This window comes from Rhizoctonia solani, chromosome 12, assembly GCF_016906535.1.
Source record: "Rhizoctonia solani chromosome 12, complete sequence".
Lineage (NCBI taxonomy): Eukaryota > Fungi > Basidiomycota > Agaricomycetes > Cantharellales > Ceratobasidiaceae > Rhizoctonia > Rhizoctonia solani.
In genome coordinates this window covers 181,860-198,140 of record NC_057381.1, presented here as the reverse complement: position 1 = coordinate 198,140, position 16,281 = coordinate 181,860, and the positions used below count along the sequence as shown (strand labels likewise).

Here is a 16,281-nt window from a genome sequence, read left to right as displayed (position 1 = left end):
CTTTTGGCTGCATTTGTGTCATGAGCCTTACCTCCTGACATGATTATGTGTTGACTGTCACTTCTTTCCTCCCCCCAGCGTATTTCTCTGGGGAACTCATCTGTATCTATCTCATCTGTTTGCATAGTTCCTATCTTCCCTGTTTATGTTCTTCCCTCTTCCTTGCTCCCTTCTTGCACTTAGTTCGGACTTATTCCGCTCTAAGTGCTTCTATCTTGCTTATCTTGCTGCGCACTAGCCCAGTTCAATGTGTAGAGCTTCTGAGCCATATGCTCTATCTTGCTTCCAAGTTGTGCGGCCCAGACACCGTCCCTTCTCCTTGTATCTACCCCTTTTCACTTTGTTATAAAAGAAGACTGTGAATTGGCTTGGAAACCCCAAGAACAATTCACCTTGTCAATTTTCCACTCTCTCATCTGTGTGAATTGTCTCAAATATCTCACAGCAATCATTTCATTCTTGGTTGTGACACTCTGGGCCGTTCATGATGTAGCAATCAATGTTGAGGCAAGGATTGTAGGCCAAGGCATTGATGGAGCTGAAAATGGGCATGCTGGGATAGTGGGGAGTGCAAGAAGTTAGCAGGGCAAGTTTTGGCAGTGAGAGCTTATAAAGTGACAAAGCGGGCAGTTTTTTTTGACTTGCTGAGTTGTTTGACCATCTTGCCTCTTTTAACTTTGCACGCATTTGCAGGCATGGGGTTGTTGGCAGCCAGGGCATCCGGATAATTAGCAAAGAAGTTGCGCAATTCATCCTTGCAATGCTGTGGATCTTTGGCTGGTTCCCATGTGTCCTCATGGGGCGCATATCCCTTCCATTTGACCCTGTACTTCCAGATTCTGTCTTCTGCTGCCCAATCTACAAATTTGTCTACTTTGTACTCTTCTTCTCCTTCTGTTGTGATTACAGGCGGCGGAGGAATGAATGTGCAATCAAACTGTGTGTCTTGTTTGAAAGCAGACAATAAGCTGACATGGAACACATCATGGATCTTCATGTTCTCAGGGAGAGCCAGGCAATAGGCGTGAGAGCCCACTCTTTCCATGACAGGGAAAAGGCCATACTGCTTATGGTCTAGCTTTTTGTTGGGGCGCTGCAACATGATATTGGAAGCCAGAAGCCAAACTTTGTCTCCTGGTTGAAACTCAGGAGGTGGTTTCCCTTTGTCTGCCTGTTTGTAGCGCTCCTGAGCCCATTTGATTGATGCCTGTACTTCCTGAATAGTCTCAGCTAGTTGCTTGGCTCTATCATCAGCAATAGGCAATCCAGTGGGTTCCAGGAGCAGTGAAATGACAGGAGAACAGCCATACACAATCTCAAAAGGCAATTTCCCTGTTGCTTTGCTTCTGGCATTGTTATGAGCAAATTCAGCCAATGGGAGCCAATTAACCCAATCAGACTGTCTATGATTAATGAAGGGATGTAGGTAAGCCTATAGCCATTGGTTCTTGATTTCAGGTTGCCCATCAGATTGTGGGTGATAAGCAGTAGAGAAACTAGGAATGATTTGCAGAGATTTGTAGAGTGCCTTGAGGAACTTGGAGTTGAATGTAGTCCCTCTGTCTGACACAGTGCGCTTGGGAGTCCCATGTAGCTTCCAGACATGCTCCAAGAACATCTGAGCTACATCCTCAGCAGTAGCAGTTTCTTTGCAGGGAATCAGGTGCATCATCTTTGAGAAGCGGTCTACAACCACCAGGATGCGGTCATATCCCTTACACTTGGGAAACTTGACAATGAAATCATGTGAGATGTCTTCCCAGGGGGCTGCAGGGACACAGAAAGCGGGTTGAGAGCATAGTTGTGTACATGGCCCTTGCTTCTTTGGCAGATTTCACAAGGCTCCACATAGCAATTGACTTGGAATTTCATTGCTGGCCAGTAGTAGTGACGACTGGTTAACTCCAGAGTTTGTGCTCTTCCTTGGTGACCAGAAACAGGGGAATCATGGAAGTGAGATAAGAGCTGCTGTCTGATCTCAGGTTCATCTGGCGCAACTATTCTTCCTTGATACAAAAGTAGACCCTCCTGAATTGTATAGTCCTTGAACTTTTGTGCAATGCTGTGGGGCATGGATTTAGGGTCTGATTGAGCAGTGGTGATTTATTGGGTTGCAGGGCTGCACAAAACATAGGTTCTATAGAAATTGGGGGAGATTCAGGAAGCCTAGACACAGGGCAAGACTTCCTTAGACTTTTCCCGCTTGGGGAAGCAATTCCAGCTCTTCTACTTCTGCAGCCTTTTCTGATTCAGGCTTAGAGCGTTCTATTGTTTTCAGGCGCTATCCATTTTTGCAGTCCTCCCATTTGTGAGACTTCTCCCCACACTTGGAACATTCTCCAGCGCTTCCTCTTGCTTCCTGAACCTTCTTGGAAACCAAATTGCTTGAGCGCCCTTGAGCAGGGCGTTGTGGTGAGCTAGTGCTGCTGTTGCTATCTTTTCTTAGCTCCTTGTGCGCTTCAAACAGCGTGTCATCAATTAGTTAGACAGGCAGTGGAGATAAACTTGTCCAGTGCAGTGATGTTCTTGTGCAGGGTGTATTCAATTAGCTTGCTTCTGAGTTCTGCCTTGAGTCCCTGGTGGAAGGAGGCAATGGGGGCGGGGTGTAAACATTCCAGTTGGCTGGCTATGATTCTAAACTCTGTGGCATAATTGCTTGCTGATTTCAGCTGCTTGAGTTTGCGCAGGTGTTGTTCTGCAATTTGTGCCACTGCTGGATTGCTCCAGTTGCGCAAGAATGCTGCTTCAAATGTATTCCAGAATTCCAAGGTTGGCTTGTCATCCCCATTCAGCAGCTTCTCTAAATAGATCTGTCCCTACTTCTTGGGTTGTCCATCCTTTAGGTTCATGAGAAGAAAGGAGATTTGACTGTGATCAGAAGGAAATGAGGAAGCATTGCTAAGGAAGTAGGTTTGGCAATCCAGGATAAATGATTTGGCTGCAGGGCCCTTCTTTCCATTGTACTTCTCAGGAGCAGGGATTTTTGATTTGACTTGGGCTGGGCCAGGAGTTTGGGACAGTCCCCTGAAGGTGCTCTGAAGTGGGACAGATAAGGCTCTGCCCATGATGGTAGCAATGTTGTGTAGCGTTCTTGCCTCCTTTTCTTCATCTGTTTCTCCTGGTTGCGCTGATAGATATCCTTTGCTTAGGGGACTACTTGTTGCTGCTTGAGATGTGCTTGGGAGATCTACAGGTGTTGGCCTGTTGAAGAGCTGCTCTGGGTTGGGGTCAAGATGTTCCTGAGTGTGTGGGATTGCCCAGGAGGTGTTTGGGGTTGCTTTAGGTGGTTCTGGTGACTCCAGTTTGACCCTTTTTCCTTTTGGGTCAGGTTCATCCTTGATAGGGACTAACAAGTCCTTGTTGCCTGAGCTGCCTGAGCCAGAAGGGGCCTTGGTGGTGGTCCATAGAAATTAATAAAGAAATCCGGGGTGTTGTCTATGACTGTGAAGACTCTTCTAGGAGGTGTGTGTGGATCTGTGTTGCTGGGGACAGTCAGCAGGCGCTGAATTGCGCTCTCTACTGCTTGTGTCACATCCTGCAACATGGTTTGTTTCCAAGCGTCCAGATGGCTGATAAGATGCCCTGTGTTCTTTTCCAGTAGTCTGTGGAGTGCTGGGGGTTGAGATCTGCTGCTGGCATCGTTGCCTATGAGATATCTGTGCAGGTGATTGAGTTTTGTAGCATCCTCTTGCTGCTAGAGGATATCTGGACGGAGTTCAACTCTTGTGCGACTTTTAGGTGCATTGGAAGGTCCTTCTAGTGTGGCTGGAGTGATAAGAGGGGATGCCTGCCTTGATGCAAGTGAGGCCATTGATGATTTGCGTGATCTGGTGTCTGCCATAGCATCTGATGCAAATTACATGCAATCTGAGGGGTGTATTGAGGTAAAAGAGCTCAGGTTTTTCTGAATCAATGTGAGGATAGCCTAGTTGGCAATGTGCAATAACCCAGTGCGCTCCGTGGCAAGGGAAAGGAGAACTGTAAGAAGCAAAGGTGGGGATGAGGACCTGAGTGATGTCCAGGTTGATAGATTGGCTACAGCCAGGAAAGAACAATTCAAAATGTCACAACCAAGAATGAAATGACTGCTGGGAGATATTTGAGACAATTCACATAGATGAGAGAGTGGAAAATTGACAAGGTGAATTGTTCTTGGGGTGTCCAAGCCAATTCACAGTCTTCTTTTATAACAAAGTGAAAAGGGGTAGATACAAGGAGAAGGGACGGTGTCTGGGCCGCACAACTTGGAAGCAAGATAGAGCATATGGCTCAGAAGCTCTACACATTGAACTGGGCTAGTGCGCAGCAAGATAAGCGAGATAGAAGCACTTAGAGTGGAATAAGTCCGGACTAAGTGCAAAAAGGGAACAAAGAAGAGGGAAGAACATAAACAGGGAAGATAGGAACTATGCAAACAGATGAGATAGATACAGATGAGTTCCCCAGAGAAATACGCTGGGGGGAGGAAAGAAGTGACAGGCAACACATAATCATGTCAGGAGGTAAGGCTCATGACACAGAGGAGATGAGAGCACACCTAGTCAGCTCTGCCAACATCATTCACACTCTGATGAGCGCCAGCAGTCGCAACAAGGTCAGGTTCTTCAAGCGCAACGTGTACAAGCACCCCAAGTGGGGATTCCTCTATTGACTTGACCCCAGGGGAGAAGAAGGACCAGATACACTGTATGGGAAGCAAGTATACCACTGGTGGCACTTCATTGCCTCCCATCCAGGTGCTTTCAGGGATCTGGCATAATGGCATCGCCATGGGTTTGCTATGCCACCCCCCACAGTCTCCACACCTCCATCTGCAAGAGAGCTAACTCAGGCAATGCAGAACCTCATTCTGCTCTACCCAGCAGACCCACCGGCCTACACAAGCAGGCCAGCAATACCAGTGACCCCTCCAGCACGCCCAGACACTCCCAGGCCAACAGAGGCGCATGCACCAGCACCCTTGCCCTTCCCCCTGTTCTCCAGCACGCTAGACACTCGCTGGACCCCAGGATACTCGTCTCCAGTGAGAGAAACACAACAGGAACCTCAGAGCTACCTAGGATGGGGCAATGAGGAGATAAGAAGGAATGTGGAAACATTTGAAGGCAGGGAGAATGAGGAACTGTTTAATTTTGAGGAGTTACTTGCCATTGATTGTTCTGAATGGATGTAAGCAGCCCTTTGTCACTGCCTAAGGGCTTTTGAGGGGGGGCAATGTCATGAGCCTTACCTCCTGACATGATTATGTGTTGACTGTCACTTCTTTCCTCCCCCCAGTGTATTTCTCTGGGGAACTCATCTGTATCTATCTCATCTGTTTGCATAGTTCCTATCTTCCCTGTTTATGTTCTTCCCTCTTCCTTGTTCCCTTCTTGCACTTAGTCTGGACTTATTCCACTCTAAGTGCTTCTATCTCGCTTATCTTGCTGCGCACTAGCCCAGTTCAATGTGTAGAGCTTCTGAGCCATATGCTCTATCTTGCTTCCAAGTTGTGCGGTCCGGACACCATCCCTTCTCCTTGTATCTACCCCTTTTCACTTTGTTATAAAAGAAGACTGTGAATTGGCTTGGACACCCCAAGAACAATTCACCTTGTCAATTTTCCACTCTCTCATCTGTGTGAATTGTCTCAAATATCTCACAGCAATCATTTCATTCTTGGTTGTGACAGATTGCCTGTTGTGTGTGAGGCAGTCCCAAGTGCTTTTGTTCATGCTTGATGTAAGGGACAAGAACCTTAAGAACCCACTAGAACAAAGAAACCCTGATGTAGTAGCACCATGACCAGACAAATTAAACAAACATACAATTGTCATACTCTCAAGGCTGCTCCAATATTTGTCCCCTCCAGGTGTGAAAATGAACTGATACTCAACACATGCTTGCTGAGATTGTGCAGAGGGAAGCAACTCAGGAGTGCAACCTGAAAAGGAAATGAAGCTAGCCCTGGCCAAAGGTTGTGGCATCACCTACTATAGGGGTCTGGCTCAAGGGGGGTTTGAGCAGAACCTTAAATCAAATCGCATTTTTCCGCCCAAACCTGATAGATAACCTGCCCTGAAAACAGAATTTCACTATTAAACCACGTGATTCCGCATTGATCCACACACCTACTAAGCCAATTTGAAATCATTTGTTAGAATTCATGTCTTCAATATTTTGCATAAAACTGCCGTTATGCGCACGGATCTATTAGCTAAGCGACTGTGAAAATGAAATTCCACTAATAAACCACGTGATTCTGCGTCGATCCATATACATATCATGGCAATTTGAAAACATCAATGAAATTTGTGTACTAATAGCCAAACAGAGCATGCACCTTCCATTTTTGGAAGTCAAGACTACCATAAATGGAAAGAGGGGGTTTGATTACCCGTATAGTGGAGTTTCAAAGCTAGATATAGTGTGTGAGAGGAGAAAATGAGAAATGAAGTAAATTTAGTGCATTTTTCAGAAGTTGCCCACTTCAACAAAATGCACTAAATTTACTTTCACAAATTGTGACTAGATTTGCCACCATGGCTGCCCCATCCCCACACTTATGGCCTCTACTCAAGTTAGCCTTTAAGGCACCTGTATGTTGGTTTGCCAGCTCCTTCTTTCTGCCCATGCCACATGTCTCTATGTGCTTTGTGTGTATTGTCTACATGGTTCCCTCTCTGTGTTTTTCCTTGTAGATTTCTGTGGTTTGGCTTCTACAAGCAGTTTGCCTTAATTGACATGTAGCTCTCATGCTTTCTATGTATGTGGGCATTTATTAAAAAAAGAAGAAGAAAAAGAATTGCCACATGAGGGGCAGCACATATAATCAAGAACAATGAATTAACACTGCGCTTCCCTTACATTACATCACGTGCAAACACCACTGCCATAAACCCATGTACATCTCTCCACCCTTCCTCTTGCATGGTCCATCAACTCCAGGTCCAGACAACAGTTGGCCAGTTCCATTGTTACCAATTGATTGAACATGGCAAGGTGCTCAACAAAGGCATGCAACCAGTATCCAAGTGGGAGGTTCAAATGCATTGTGTTCAGGCCAATTGTGAGAATAATCTCTAGTGCTGCACAGTATGCTTCTTTGTTGTCACCAGAGTACTGCTCTGGATCACTACCAATAAAAAATGTATCTGGGCTAGAAATAGTGAGTTCTTGTAACTTGTTGGCCAATGTAGGTAAGGCCTTGATGTATTCAGGAGGGGCACCAAGAGAAAGCTGTTGTACTGCCAGAAATTTGAGCCAAGCTAAAGGGTGGTCTGTTTACTACAGCATATTTTCTGGAGGATTGTCATATTCCCCAATCCCTGTTGTCAGAGTTAGGACCTGCAAGCAAGGGAGTTGACAGAAGGGTGAAAGGGAGCCATGTTGCAGCAGCTTGTGCAGGACTGTGATGTTATGAAATGGATAATTTAGACATATGCACCCCTAATTGCCAATAGTGAATAGTGCAAATTACAGTAATCATACTTGCTCTATCCAAGTATGTGTCAGAGCCAACAACTACCAGAGAGGTAACCCAACAAGCTATTGCCTAATATAGGACTTATCAGCAAGTGGGATCTAACAATGCTCAAAGGCAATTGCCAGATAGAGGGTGGACAAGACCAATTATAGTAAAGTGCACTGTGCTATAAAGATAGCAGGGCTAAGAACCTTTGACAGATTATTACAAAGTAGTAGGTTGGTGTAGGGTGAACCAAGCTATACTGCAGGGTGACCCAAGCTACACTGCAGGGTGAACTGTGATATGGCACAGGGTGGGGACCAGGTGGACACAACCCAACCCACAACCCACATATGGTGTTAGGGTGGATTATAGGGAAAGCGTCAGCCCTCCTACAAAAAGTTGCATACTTTACGCACAGCAATACCACCATCCCAAGTTAGGGTGAGTCATGTGACAACTGACCACCCATGCCACACAGAATTGCGTACAACATGCAGAAGCATAGCACCATGGCCAATGTTAGGGTGAATCACATGACCACCCACCACTCCACTCATGCATAGTTGCGTACTTGGTGTGCAACTATACCGCATGCAATGTGTTAGGGTGAATCACGTGACCATCCACCACTCTACTCATGCAGAGTTGTGTACTTGGTACACAACCATACCACCCATAGTTGTGTTAGGGTGAGTCACATGACCACCTACCACTCTACTCATGCAGAGTTGCATACCAAGTACGCAACTATACCACCCACAGTCATGTTAGGGTGAGACACATGACCACCCACCACTCTACTCATGCAGAGTTGCATACTTGGTACACAACCATACCACCCATAGTTGTGTTAGGGTGAGTCACATGACCACCTACCACTCTACTCATGCAGAGTTGCGTACTTGGTATGCAACTATATGACCCACAATCATGTTAGGGTGAGTCACATGACCACCCACCACTCTACTCAGGCAAAGTTGCACACAATGTACCCTACCACACCCACCACACCACATAAACATGATAATGTAACAACATAATAAAATCCTAAAATAATTTAGCACATATTCCATAGTCAGGGTGAACATACTATAAGCTTCACTCCTCACTCAATACTGTGTACAGTGCATGCAACTATACCAATCACCTCTAGGTTAGAGTGAGTTGCATAATCACTTACCACCCCTCTTACTCATAGTTGCATACAATGTATGCTATCATACCACCCTCTGTAGAACTATGGTAAGTCACATGACTATATACACCCTGCCAACCCAAAGCTGTATAAAACAACAACAACAACAACAACAACAACAACAACAACATGTACACAACCATTCCCACCACACCATGTAACAGCAATAAGAACATAAAAGCATAATAACATGATAAAAGAATGTAACAGAATGTACCATGTACCAATAAGCTAGAGGGTATCAACTTACAAGTATCATCCCTCACAAACAAAGCTGCCTACATTGTATGCAACTATATCACCTGCCTCAAAGTAAGGGTGAGTCACATGACCACCTACCATCCCACCCATACAGAGCTGCATGCATTGTATGCTACACTGAGCAGCAAAAGTATTGCAGGTCAGGAGAGGTCAAAAGTTTACCTCCATTGCTGAGCAGCCAATCAGTGAATCCCATCCAAATTATACTGACACATATGGCCATTGTAACACTATGCTTTAGCATAGAATCTTACAAATCCATCAAAAACTGAGCTCACAACCCCACTTTTGCTATAATGCAACCTGCAAAACTTTTGCTGATTGTGTTGAGCATCTTACAAATCTGCACATAACTGAGTATGCAGTTCAGTATAAGTTCTGGTTTTTTGTACACACATTCCCAGTCATATGGGCCATTGCTGGACAGAGTATCAGCTTGTTCCACCCATTAGGGACTGTGTAACAGAACTGTCTTCTCAGGGCCAGTCAAAGAAACTCAAAATGCAGTTGCATTGCACTCAAGGCACTGTGTGGGCTGGAAATGCTTTGGGGTATCTCAGGTGACTGCTGGTACCCAATGAGACAGTTTCCATGACCTTCCCATTCATGGGATGGGCAATGTAAGAGATTGCAGTGGGTTAGGCTGTAAGAGCTGAAAATTGAAATGCCACTCATAAGCTGGAATCCAAGCCAAATGACATAGAACTTCTAGCAGTAGTAGACATAGATCAGGGGAATGCTGAGATCAGTTATCTATGGCAGCAGTGAAGTGTACACAAAGATAGCATGCAGTATACACAGTGATTGCAGCCAATGGGTGGGGTCTCACATTGAACATGTTATAACTCTGTGATTGTCAATCAGGAAACAGCCAATTTTCCATCATAAGGTCTATCTCAGAGAAACCTTCTACTGTATAAGTTTCAACCTCTTCCAATTGACAATCACAGAGTTATAACATGTTCAATGTGAGACCCCACCCATTGGCTGCAATCACTGTGTATACTGCATGCTATCTTTGTGTACACTTCACTGCTGCCATAGATAACTGATCTCAGCATTCCCCTGATCTATGTCTACTACTGCTAGAAGTTCTATGTCATTTGGCTTGGATTCCAGCTTATGAGTGGCATTTCAATTTTCAGCTCTTACAGCCTAACCCACTGCAATCTCTTACATTGCCCATCCCATGAATGGGAAGGTCATGGAAACTGTCTCATTGGGTACCAGCAGTCACCTGAGATACCCCAAAGCATTTCCAGCCCACACAGTTCCTTGAGTGCAATGCAACTGCATTTTGAGTTTCTTTGACTGGCCCTGAGAAGACAGTTCTGTTACACAGTCCCTAATGGGTGGAACAAGCTGATACTCTGTCCAGCAATGGCCCATATGACTGGGAATGTGTGTACAAAAAACCAGAACTTATACTGAACTGCATACTCAGTTATGTGCAGATTTGTAAGATGCTCAACACAATCAGCAAAAGTTTTGCAGGTTGCATTATAGCAAAAGTGGGGTTGTGAGCTCAGTTTTTGATGGATTTGTAAGATTCTATGCTAAAGCATAGTGTTACAATGGCCATATGTGTCAGTATAATTTGGATGGGATTCACTGATTGGCTGCTCAGCAATGGAGGTAAACTTTTGACCTCTCCTGACCTGCAATACTTTTGCTGCTCAGTGTATCATACCACCCATTATAAAGTAGGACTCAAATGACCACTTGCCACCCCTCCCACACAGAGTTGCATACAATGTACACAATCACACTCACCACACCATGTAAAATGATAGCATGATGACTGTTAAAGAATAGGGCATTTGGACTATCTAATGATATACAGAATATAGTAAAGCAATGGGTAGATTAAGTATATATGGATATAAATGGTAAGAAGTCAGCTATATAAAGGTAGACAATATTACAAATCAGTGTGAGCCCTACACTCAACAAGTAACAAGTAATCTAGCAAATACTTGCAGATGCAGGTGGTTGGTGGTACCAATACCTATAGCATGAAATATAGTAATGAGTCTCAGTCACTTACTGTTATCTATCTGAATTTATCAGCAATTTGTTTGACTGATATTGTGCTTAACTAGAGTGGATATGCTGCTTTCAATGCCTTAAACTCTCCCCACTGAATTACTCAAGTGGTGCAGGGTTATACTAAAGCCTTTCCAAGCCACCCAGTGTCTGTTAGGACCTTACTGAAAGCCATATGTGCCACAATACTCTACAGGCTAAGCTAAGTGAGCTAAAGAGGCTAAGAAAGTAAAATAAAGCACTCTGAACTAAGAGAAGAGAAGATCTAATGGTCTTTAAGTATACAAGAGGGATAAAAGTTGATGAAAGTAGGTGAAAGATGGGATGCATTCAAGAGTCTCCCTCATGGGCTTTATATACCCCAAAGGGAGCACAAATATCTATATATGTGATGTACAAAAAGGGAAGTTACATGAGAGGTACCCTCTGAACTATTTGATACATAGGAACCTTGCCAAGACCATTTAAGGACAATAAGTTCCAGTGAGAGAGGCCTAGAGTTATTTATAGAATGTTCTAGTACATTTATGACTAAATTCCATTAGTCTGAATGCTAAGAATTGCCTTTGGGCATGTTAGGAACTCATAGAAAGTGCCAGAAACTTAAATTATTAGTTGCTCCATCAGTTTGGCTCAGAATCAGACAACTGCTTTCAGGAGGTAAGATGCCAGCATAGCCAACATAGTGGTAATTGTCCCTGTGCTAATATACCTATTTACCACCAAGATATTGGCATTGGTGCACCCTGCCAACCTTTGGTGCTTATTTGTAATTACTAAATGCTGGCACTTCCATGCTTATTCCTAGTACTTGTCCTATGCTCTGTAAGCACTGCTCCTACATATAAATATATGGTACAAAAAATACCACAACTTTTAGAAATGATAGTAAGCCTAGTTTGCATAGATTGACATGTATATTTGCAAGCACAATAAGGAAGTAAGGTATAAAATGTCCTATAGCACAGCCAGTTTTTAAATGTAGTAACTTTCACTCCCATATCTGGATAGAGTAGATAGAATTACCCTAATTTCCACTAGTTACTATTGTCAATAAGGGGCACATATGTCTAAATTATCTATTTCACTATGGTGTGATAAGATCTTGAAAATCAGTATATCAGTCATAGACATCTTTTTCTAGTATAATTTGGCCTGAGAACTACAACGTTGGTATGCTTTCCTCTGTACAAATCAGACCAATGGAGAATTGATATTTAAAGTTGGCATATATTGGCCTTGATTTCAGTTCAATTTGTACTTAAATACACATTTTTATTTTCAGTATTTTAACCTTATACAGTGTTTCAAGGCATATCCCCCCTAGTTTGTGTCATAACCCATACCTGGAAGGGTTGTTACCATATATATCCACTGTCAAAGATATATATAGTATATGTGATGCACAGTGATATATGAATAATATATGTTGCTGGGGGATGTTGCACTCCCCCTGCCCCCCTAGCTGCAGGCCAATGTTAAGGCCCTTGGGCAAGGTCTGAATAATATATTATTATAGAAGATATTATGTCATCCCCCCCCCACCTCAGATCCGTAGTAGTTTAGTATAGTATTTGATAAAGGACTGGAGGGGGGGAGGTCATGTGACCCTGGTGGACTGTCAGTCTCTAAGTCATGAGCCCTTAGAGTAATGACAGTTCTGACTGCATATATGTGAGCAAATGCAGCCTTCTAAAGACTGTGGAATATCCTATTAGTAGGTGGCTTGGTCAGGAGACATGCCAGCAAAGGCATGGGCCATGACAGTTTGGACATATGCACATGTGTAAAGTAGCTGGGTCACTATTCTAATTATTTTGGATGGCTCTTGGGTCTCTTTCATAGTGGCTCCAGGAGGTTAATTGGCAATCCTATATAGTGGGAGCAGGCAAGAAAGAGTTATAGTATGAAAAAGCACCTGAATTTTGGAGAAGAACCAGGATACTGCTTTTTTCTGTGATCCAAATTGCATAGAAATTTGACAGTGCAGTCTACTACACCCTGTACACCTACTATCAAATTTTGGTGCAATTCTGTTGAGGTGAAAAATAATTGATTTTTGAGAGATTCATGATAGCAGCATTGAGGACTGATCAGCAAACTACTGGTCAGTTGAAAAACCCCCATCCTTTTCCTTAATGATATGAATGCCACCTGTTCATGTCATACAGATCCCAATGGCTTCAAGTCCTGTAGTCATAGCTTCAGTATTGCCTGAGATACAGCAATGGGTCTGCTTGCTGTGGACCCTGAGGACCAGTCACCCACCTGTCAACTACTACTTCACTTCTGTTTTTATTCTTTGAATCTTGTATACTGCTTGCTCATGCTATTCATATTACACTGATGTCAAGTCCTGTAATGATGACTGCATTACAGCCTTTGATACAGGAATGTATTTTATCTATTATTGTTCCATGCACCAGTAATACATGACATACAGCATCAATAGTGGTGTGTTACAACTTGGAGCACAACTTGGAGCACAACTTGGAGCACACCTGCATTGTGTGAGTTACAGACCAGAAATCTACAAGTGAGAAAAATTAGAAATGCAACCCTGTAGGCATAAATGTGTAACTAACCAAACCAAGCTAAACCCAGCTAAACCAACCAACCAACCAACCAACCAACCAGCTAACAAAATTGCCCAACTGTATGCATTTAATATCATGTTCTAATATCATGTCTAGGAGTCAGTATCCTTTGCTGGCAATGCTCATTTGTTGTTGTTGTATGCACACCTGGTACTTGGAACAATACCAATTCAGCAGTGTCATACACTAATCACTGTGTAGTTAGTTGAATTTCTAACAAACTTCTTGATTAACTGCTACACTTTAGTTAGACAAACAGTGATGTGACTGAGAGTCATTTCAATATTAATATCTATATAAGGGAGCCCTCAGTCTGCCTCCATGCCCCCCTTGCCTGTGCCCAATGATCAAGCGCTACATTCCAAATAAGTGGGAACCCCAACCCCACCCAACACCACCTATTGGCTCTCAGAAATAGGTCCCCCCCTATGGGAGACTTTGGAGACAATTCAGAGCACAAGCTGAGCGGCAGTCTTTGTGCTCCTGATTGACCCCTGGACTCAATCCTAATGGTCCTAATGGCTGACATGACCATTGCTTCCACAATCTTGGACCTGACCAACACTGTGCCAATATAGGTGTCAATACAGCTGTCTGAATATCACTTGACAGTAGTTTACTTTGTATGCATACACTAATTGAGTAGATCAAACCACAGGCCACCACGTGGGTCTGAGCACAGCAATGGGAAGCTAACAGTTTGATTCCAACTGGAATGCACAAACTCCCACCACTCATCCACAATAAACATACATGTATATATGACATTCAGCTGTTCCTGTAATACACCCATGTTCAAATTAACATGTAGAGTGGGCAAAGAAATGTCTGTACTGCAAACATAACATATGATAATTCTCTTGCTCCAGGCCACACATCCCCATGAACAATATGGGCTGTCTTTTGATGGTCTGCCATCCCTTTTAATTTGAATTCCCCCCTTTTCCCTCCATATGAGGCAAAAACCATCACCAAAATCATAATTTGTGTTCTGAGAAAACATAAAAAGCAGACCTTGGTAATTGTGCCCTCAGATATCAACAATGTCACAATACCTGTCAAAGTATATCTCAGATGTATATACTTGTATGTATGTTGCTTATTTATATGGTGGGCTCTGGATGCAGCTGTCATGGTACTGAACACAGTGTAACCAATGCTGATGATTCATTGAGCATATATGTATGGTACACACATTATTGAATGAGATGTAAGTGCCGGAGTAAACTATGCAATACAAATAGGGACAAGACCAAGTATAATATGAGATACAGTATATATATATGCATTACTCATATGAGACTGGTTATTTACTTTGAAAATACCATCTAAATTGAGTGCTGGGAGGACTGAATATTTTCCCTGGATAAACAATAATTAACAGTACTAGTGCTGACAACAAGTATCCAAACACATGACCAACACAGCCCCCCTCATACCCAGACATTGCCATTTTTCACAATTATACAGTAAAGTGAACATTAAGAAAGTAATTGAATGTACATATTTAAGTGATTACTATCAACTAGAACTCAGTTGGCCCTCCCTTGGCAGCTTTGATAGCCTCAACCCAAGCATCCATATCCCCTGTGTGTTTATTGATATTGTCCACTGAAATGCTGGCCCAGACCTTGTTAGCTGCCTTCAAAAGCGTGTCACGGTTTTTATGAGCTCCAGGGATCTTGAATACACATGATTTGAGCAGGCACCATATGGGCCCAATGGGATTAAGATCAGGAGAATTTGCTGGATGGGTCAGTTGCTCAATGCCCAATTCTGCCCAATTCTGCTGAGCCTCTGGTCCCCTACGTGATGCTGCCCCATCTTCAACAATCAGGATCTTATGACCCTGTTCCATCTCTAGACTATTTAAAAATTGATTGAGCAGACCTTTGATAACTTGTTTGGCATATGCTTCTGAAGTGAGCCCCCTGCCATGTGAGCGCCTGGTCTTTGTGACAACTTTGGGCAACAGTTCCAATGGGATCAATGGCCCCTTCTTGCCATGCGCAATGCATCCCCACAGGACAAGACTTTGGCACCCACTACAGAAGCTGGGGACCATGTTTTTGGGGAGATATGCTTCTCCCATCTTCCACATAACTTTTGGCCAAGTAGTCTGTTCCCCAGTGTCCATTGTGGTCTCATTGCACCACCCAACCCAGTCCCAAACTTGATTTGTGTTATTCTGAGCCCACTTGCGTCAAGCCTCTGTCATCTTGGGGCTGAGGAATTGCTGCTGGCAAACCACATACCGCTGCATGCCTAGTTCCTGTGCAGTAGACCTCACTTGACGCTCAGTTACATCCCCAACAAGCTTAGCAATCACATCATAGGGCTCCTTTTGGTAGAAACAAAGGTATTGCCCAATTGACCACTTGGTTTGATTGGATAAGACAGGTGGGTGGCCAGACCAGGGCTGGGGAGTAGCAGTACCATATCTCTCATAATTAGCCACAATCCTATGCGCTGTATACTTTGGAACCCCAGTTTTCTTGTAAATATAGCTGTATGATTTTTTATCTTTATGTAGAGCTACAATGAAGCCTTGATCAAACTGAGAAACTTCTTTTCCACAGTGAGGGGGCATAGCAATGTGTAATAAAGCTGGGCACATGTCAGCATTCAGATACTTGTTGTCAGCACTAGTACATGTATGGAAGTGGGATAGGAAGTGATGATATATTGATACAGCATTTGTTCAGGAAAATATCAACCAACCAACCCCTCCT

The 16,281-nt window shown here is 43.6% G+C and overlaps 4 protein-coding genes across 4 annotated transcripts; 1 reads left to right on the top strand and 3 right to left on the bottom strand.

Moving 5' to 3' along the window:
• Nucleotides 1-607: 607 nt before the first annotated feature.
• RhiXN_11302 (Retrotransposable element Tf2 protein) lies at nucleotides 608-2,073 on the bottom strand (the record flags this gene model as incomplete). The annotated part of the gene is made up of 3 exons (XM_043331117.1): nucleotides 608-1,403; nucleotides 1,539-1,767; nucleotides 1,839-2,073. 3 exons carry the CDS (start codon nucleotides 2,071-2,073, stop codon nucleotides 608-610), a joined length of 1,260 nt encoding a protein of 419 aa, XP_043184627.1.
• A 743-nt stretch (nucleotides 2,074-2,816) lies between these two features.
• RhiXN_11301 (Retrotransposon-derived protein PEG10) lies at nucleotides 2,817-3,544 on the bottom strand (the record flags this gene model as incomplete). The annotated part of the gene is made up of 2 exons (XM_043331116.1): nucleotides 2,817-3,389; nucleotides 3,452-3,544. The coding sequence occupies 2 exons, from the start codon at nucleotides 3,542-3,544 to the stop codon at nucleotides 2,817-2,819; spliced, it is 666 nt and encodes a 221-aa protein (XP_043184626.1).
• A 1,236-nt stretch (nucleotides 3,545-4,780) lies between these two features.
• On the top strand, nucleotides 4,781-5,173 carry RhiXN_11300 (uncharacterized protein; the record flags this gene model as incomplete). The annotated part of the gene is made up of 1 exon (XM_043331115.1): nucleotides 4,781-5,173. The coding sequence occupies one exon, from the start codon at nucleotides 4,781-4,783 to the stop codon at nucleotides 5,171-5,173; it is 393 nt and encodes a 130-aa protein (XP_043184625.1).
• A 9,901-nt stretch (nucleotides 5,174-15,074) lies between these two features.
• Nucleotides 15,075-15,686, bottom strand: RhiXN_11299 (DDE superfamily endonuclease; the record flags this gene model as incomplete). Its single annotated transcript, XM_043331114.1, has 1 exon — nucleotides 15,075-15,686. One exon carries the CDS (start codon nucleotides 15,684-15,686, stop codon nucleotides 15,075-15,077), a length of 612 nt encoding a protein of 203 aa, XP_043184624.1.
• Nucleotides 15,687-16,281: the final 595 nt, after the last annotated feature.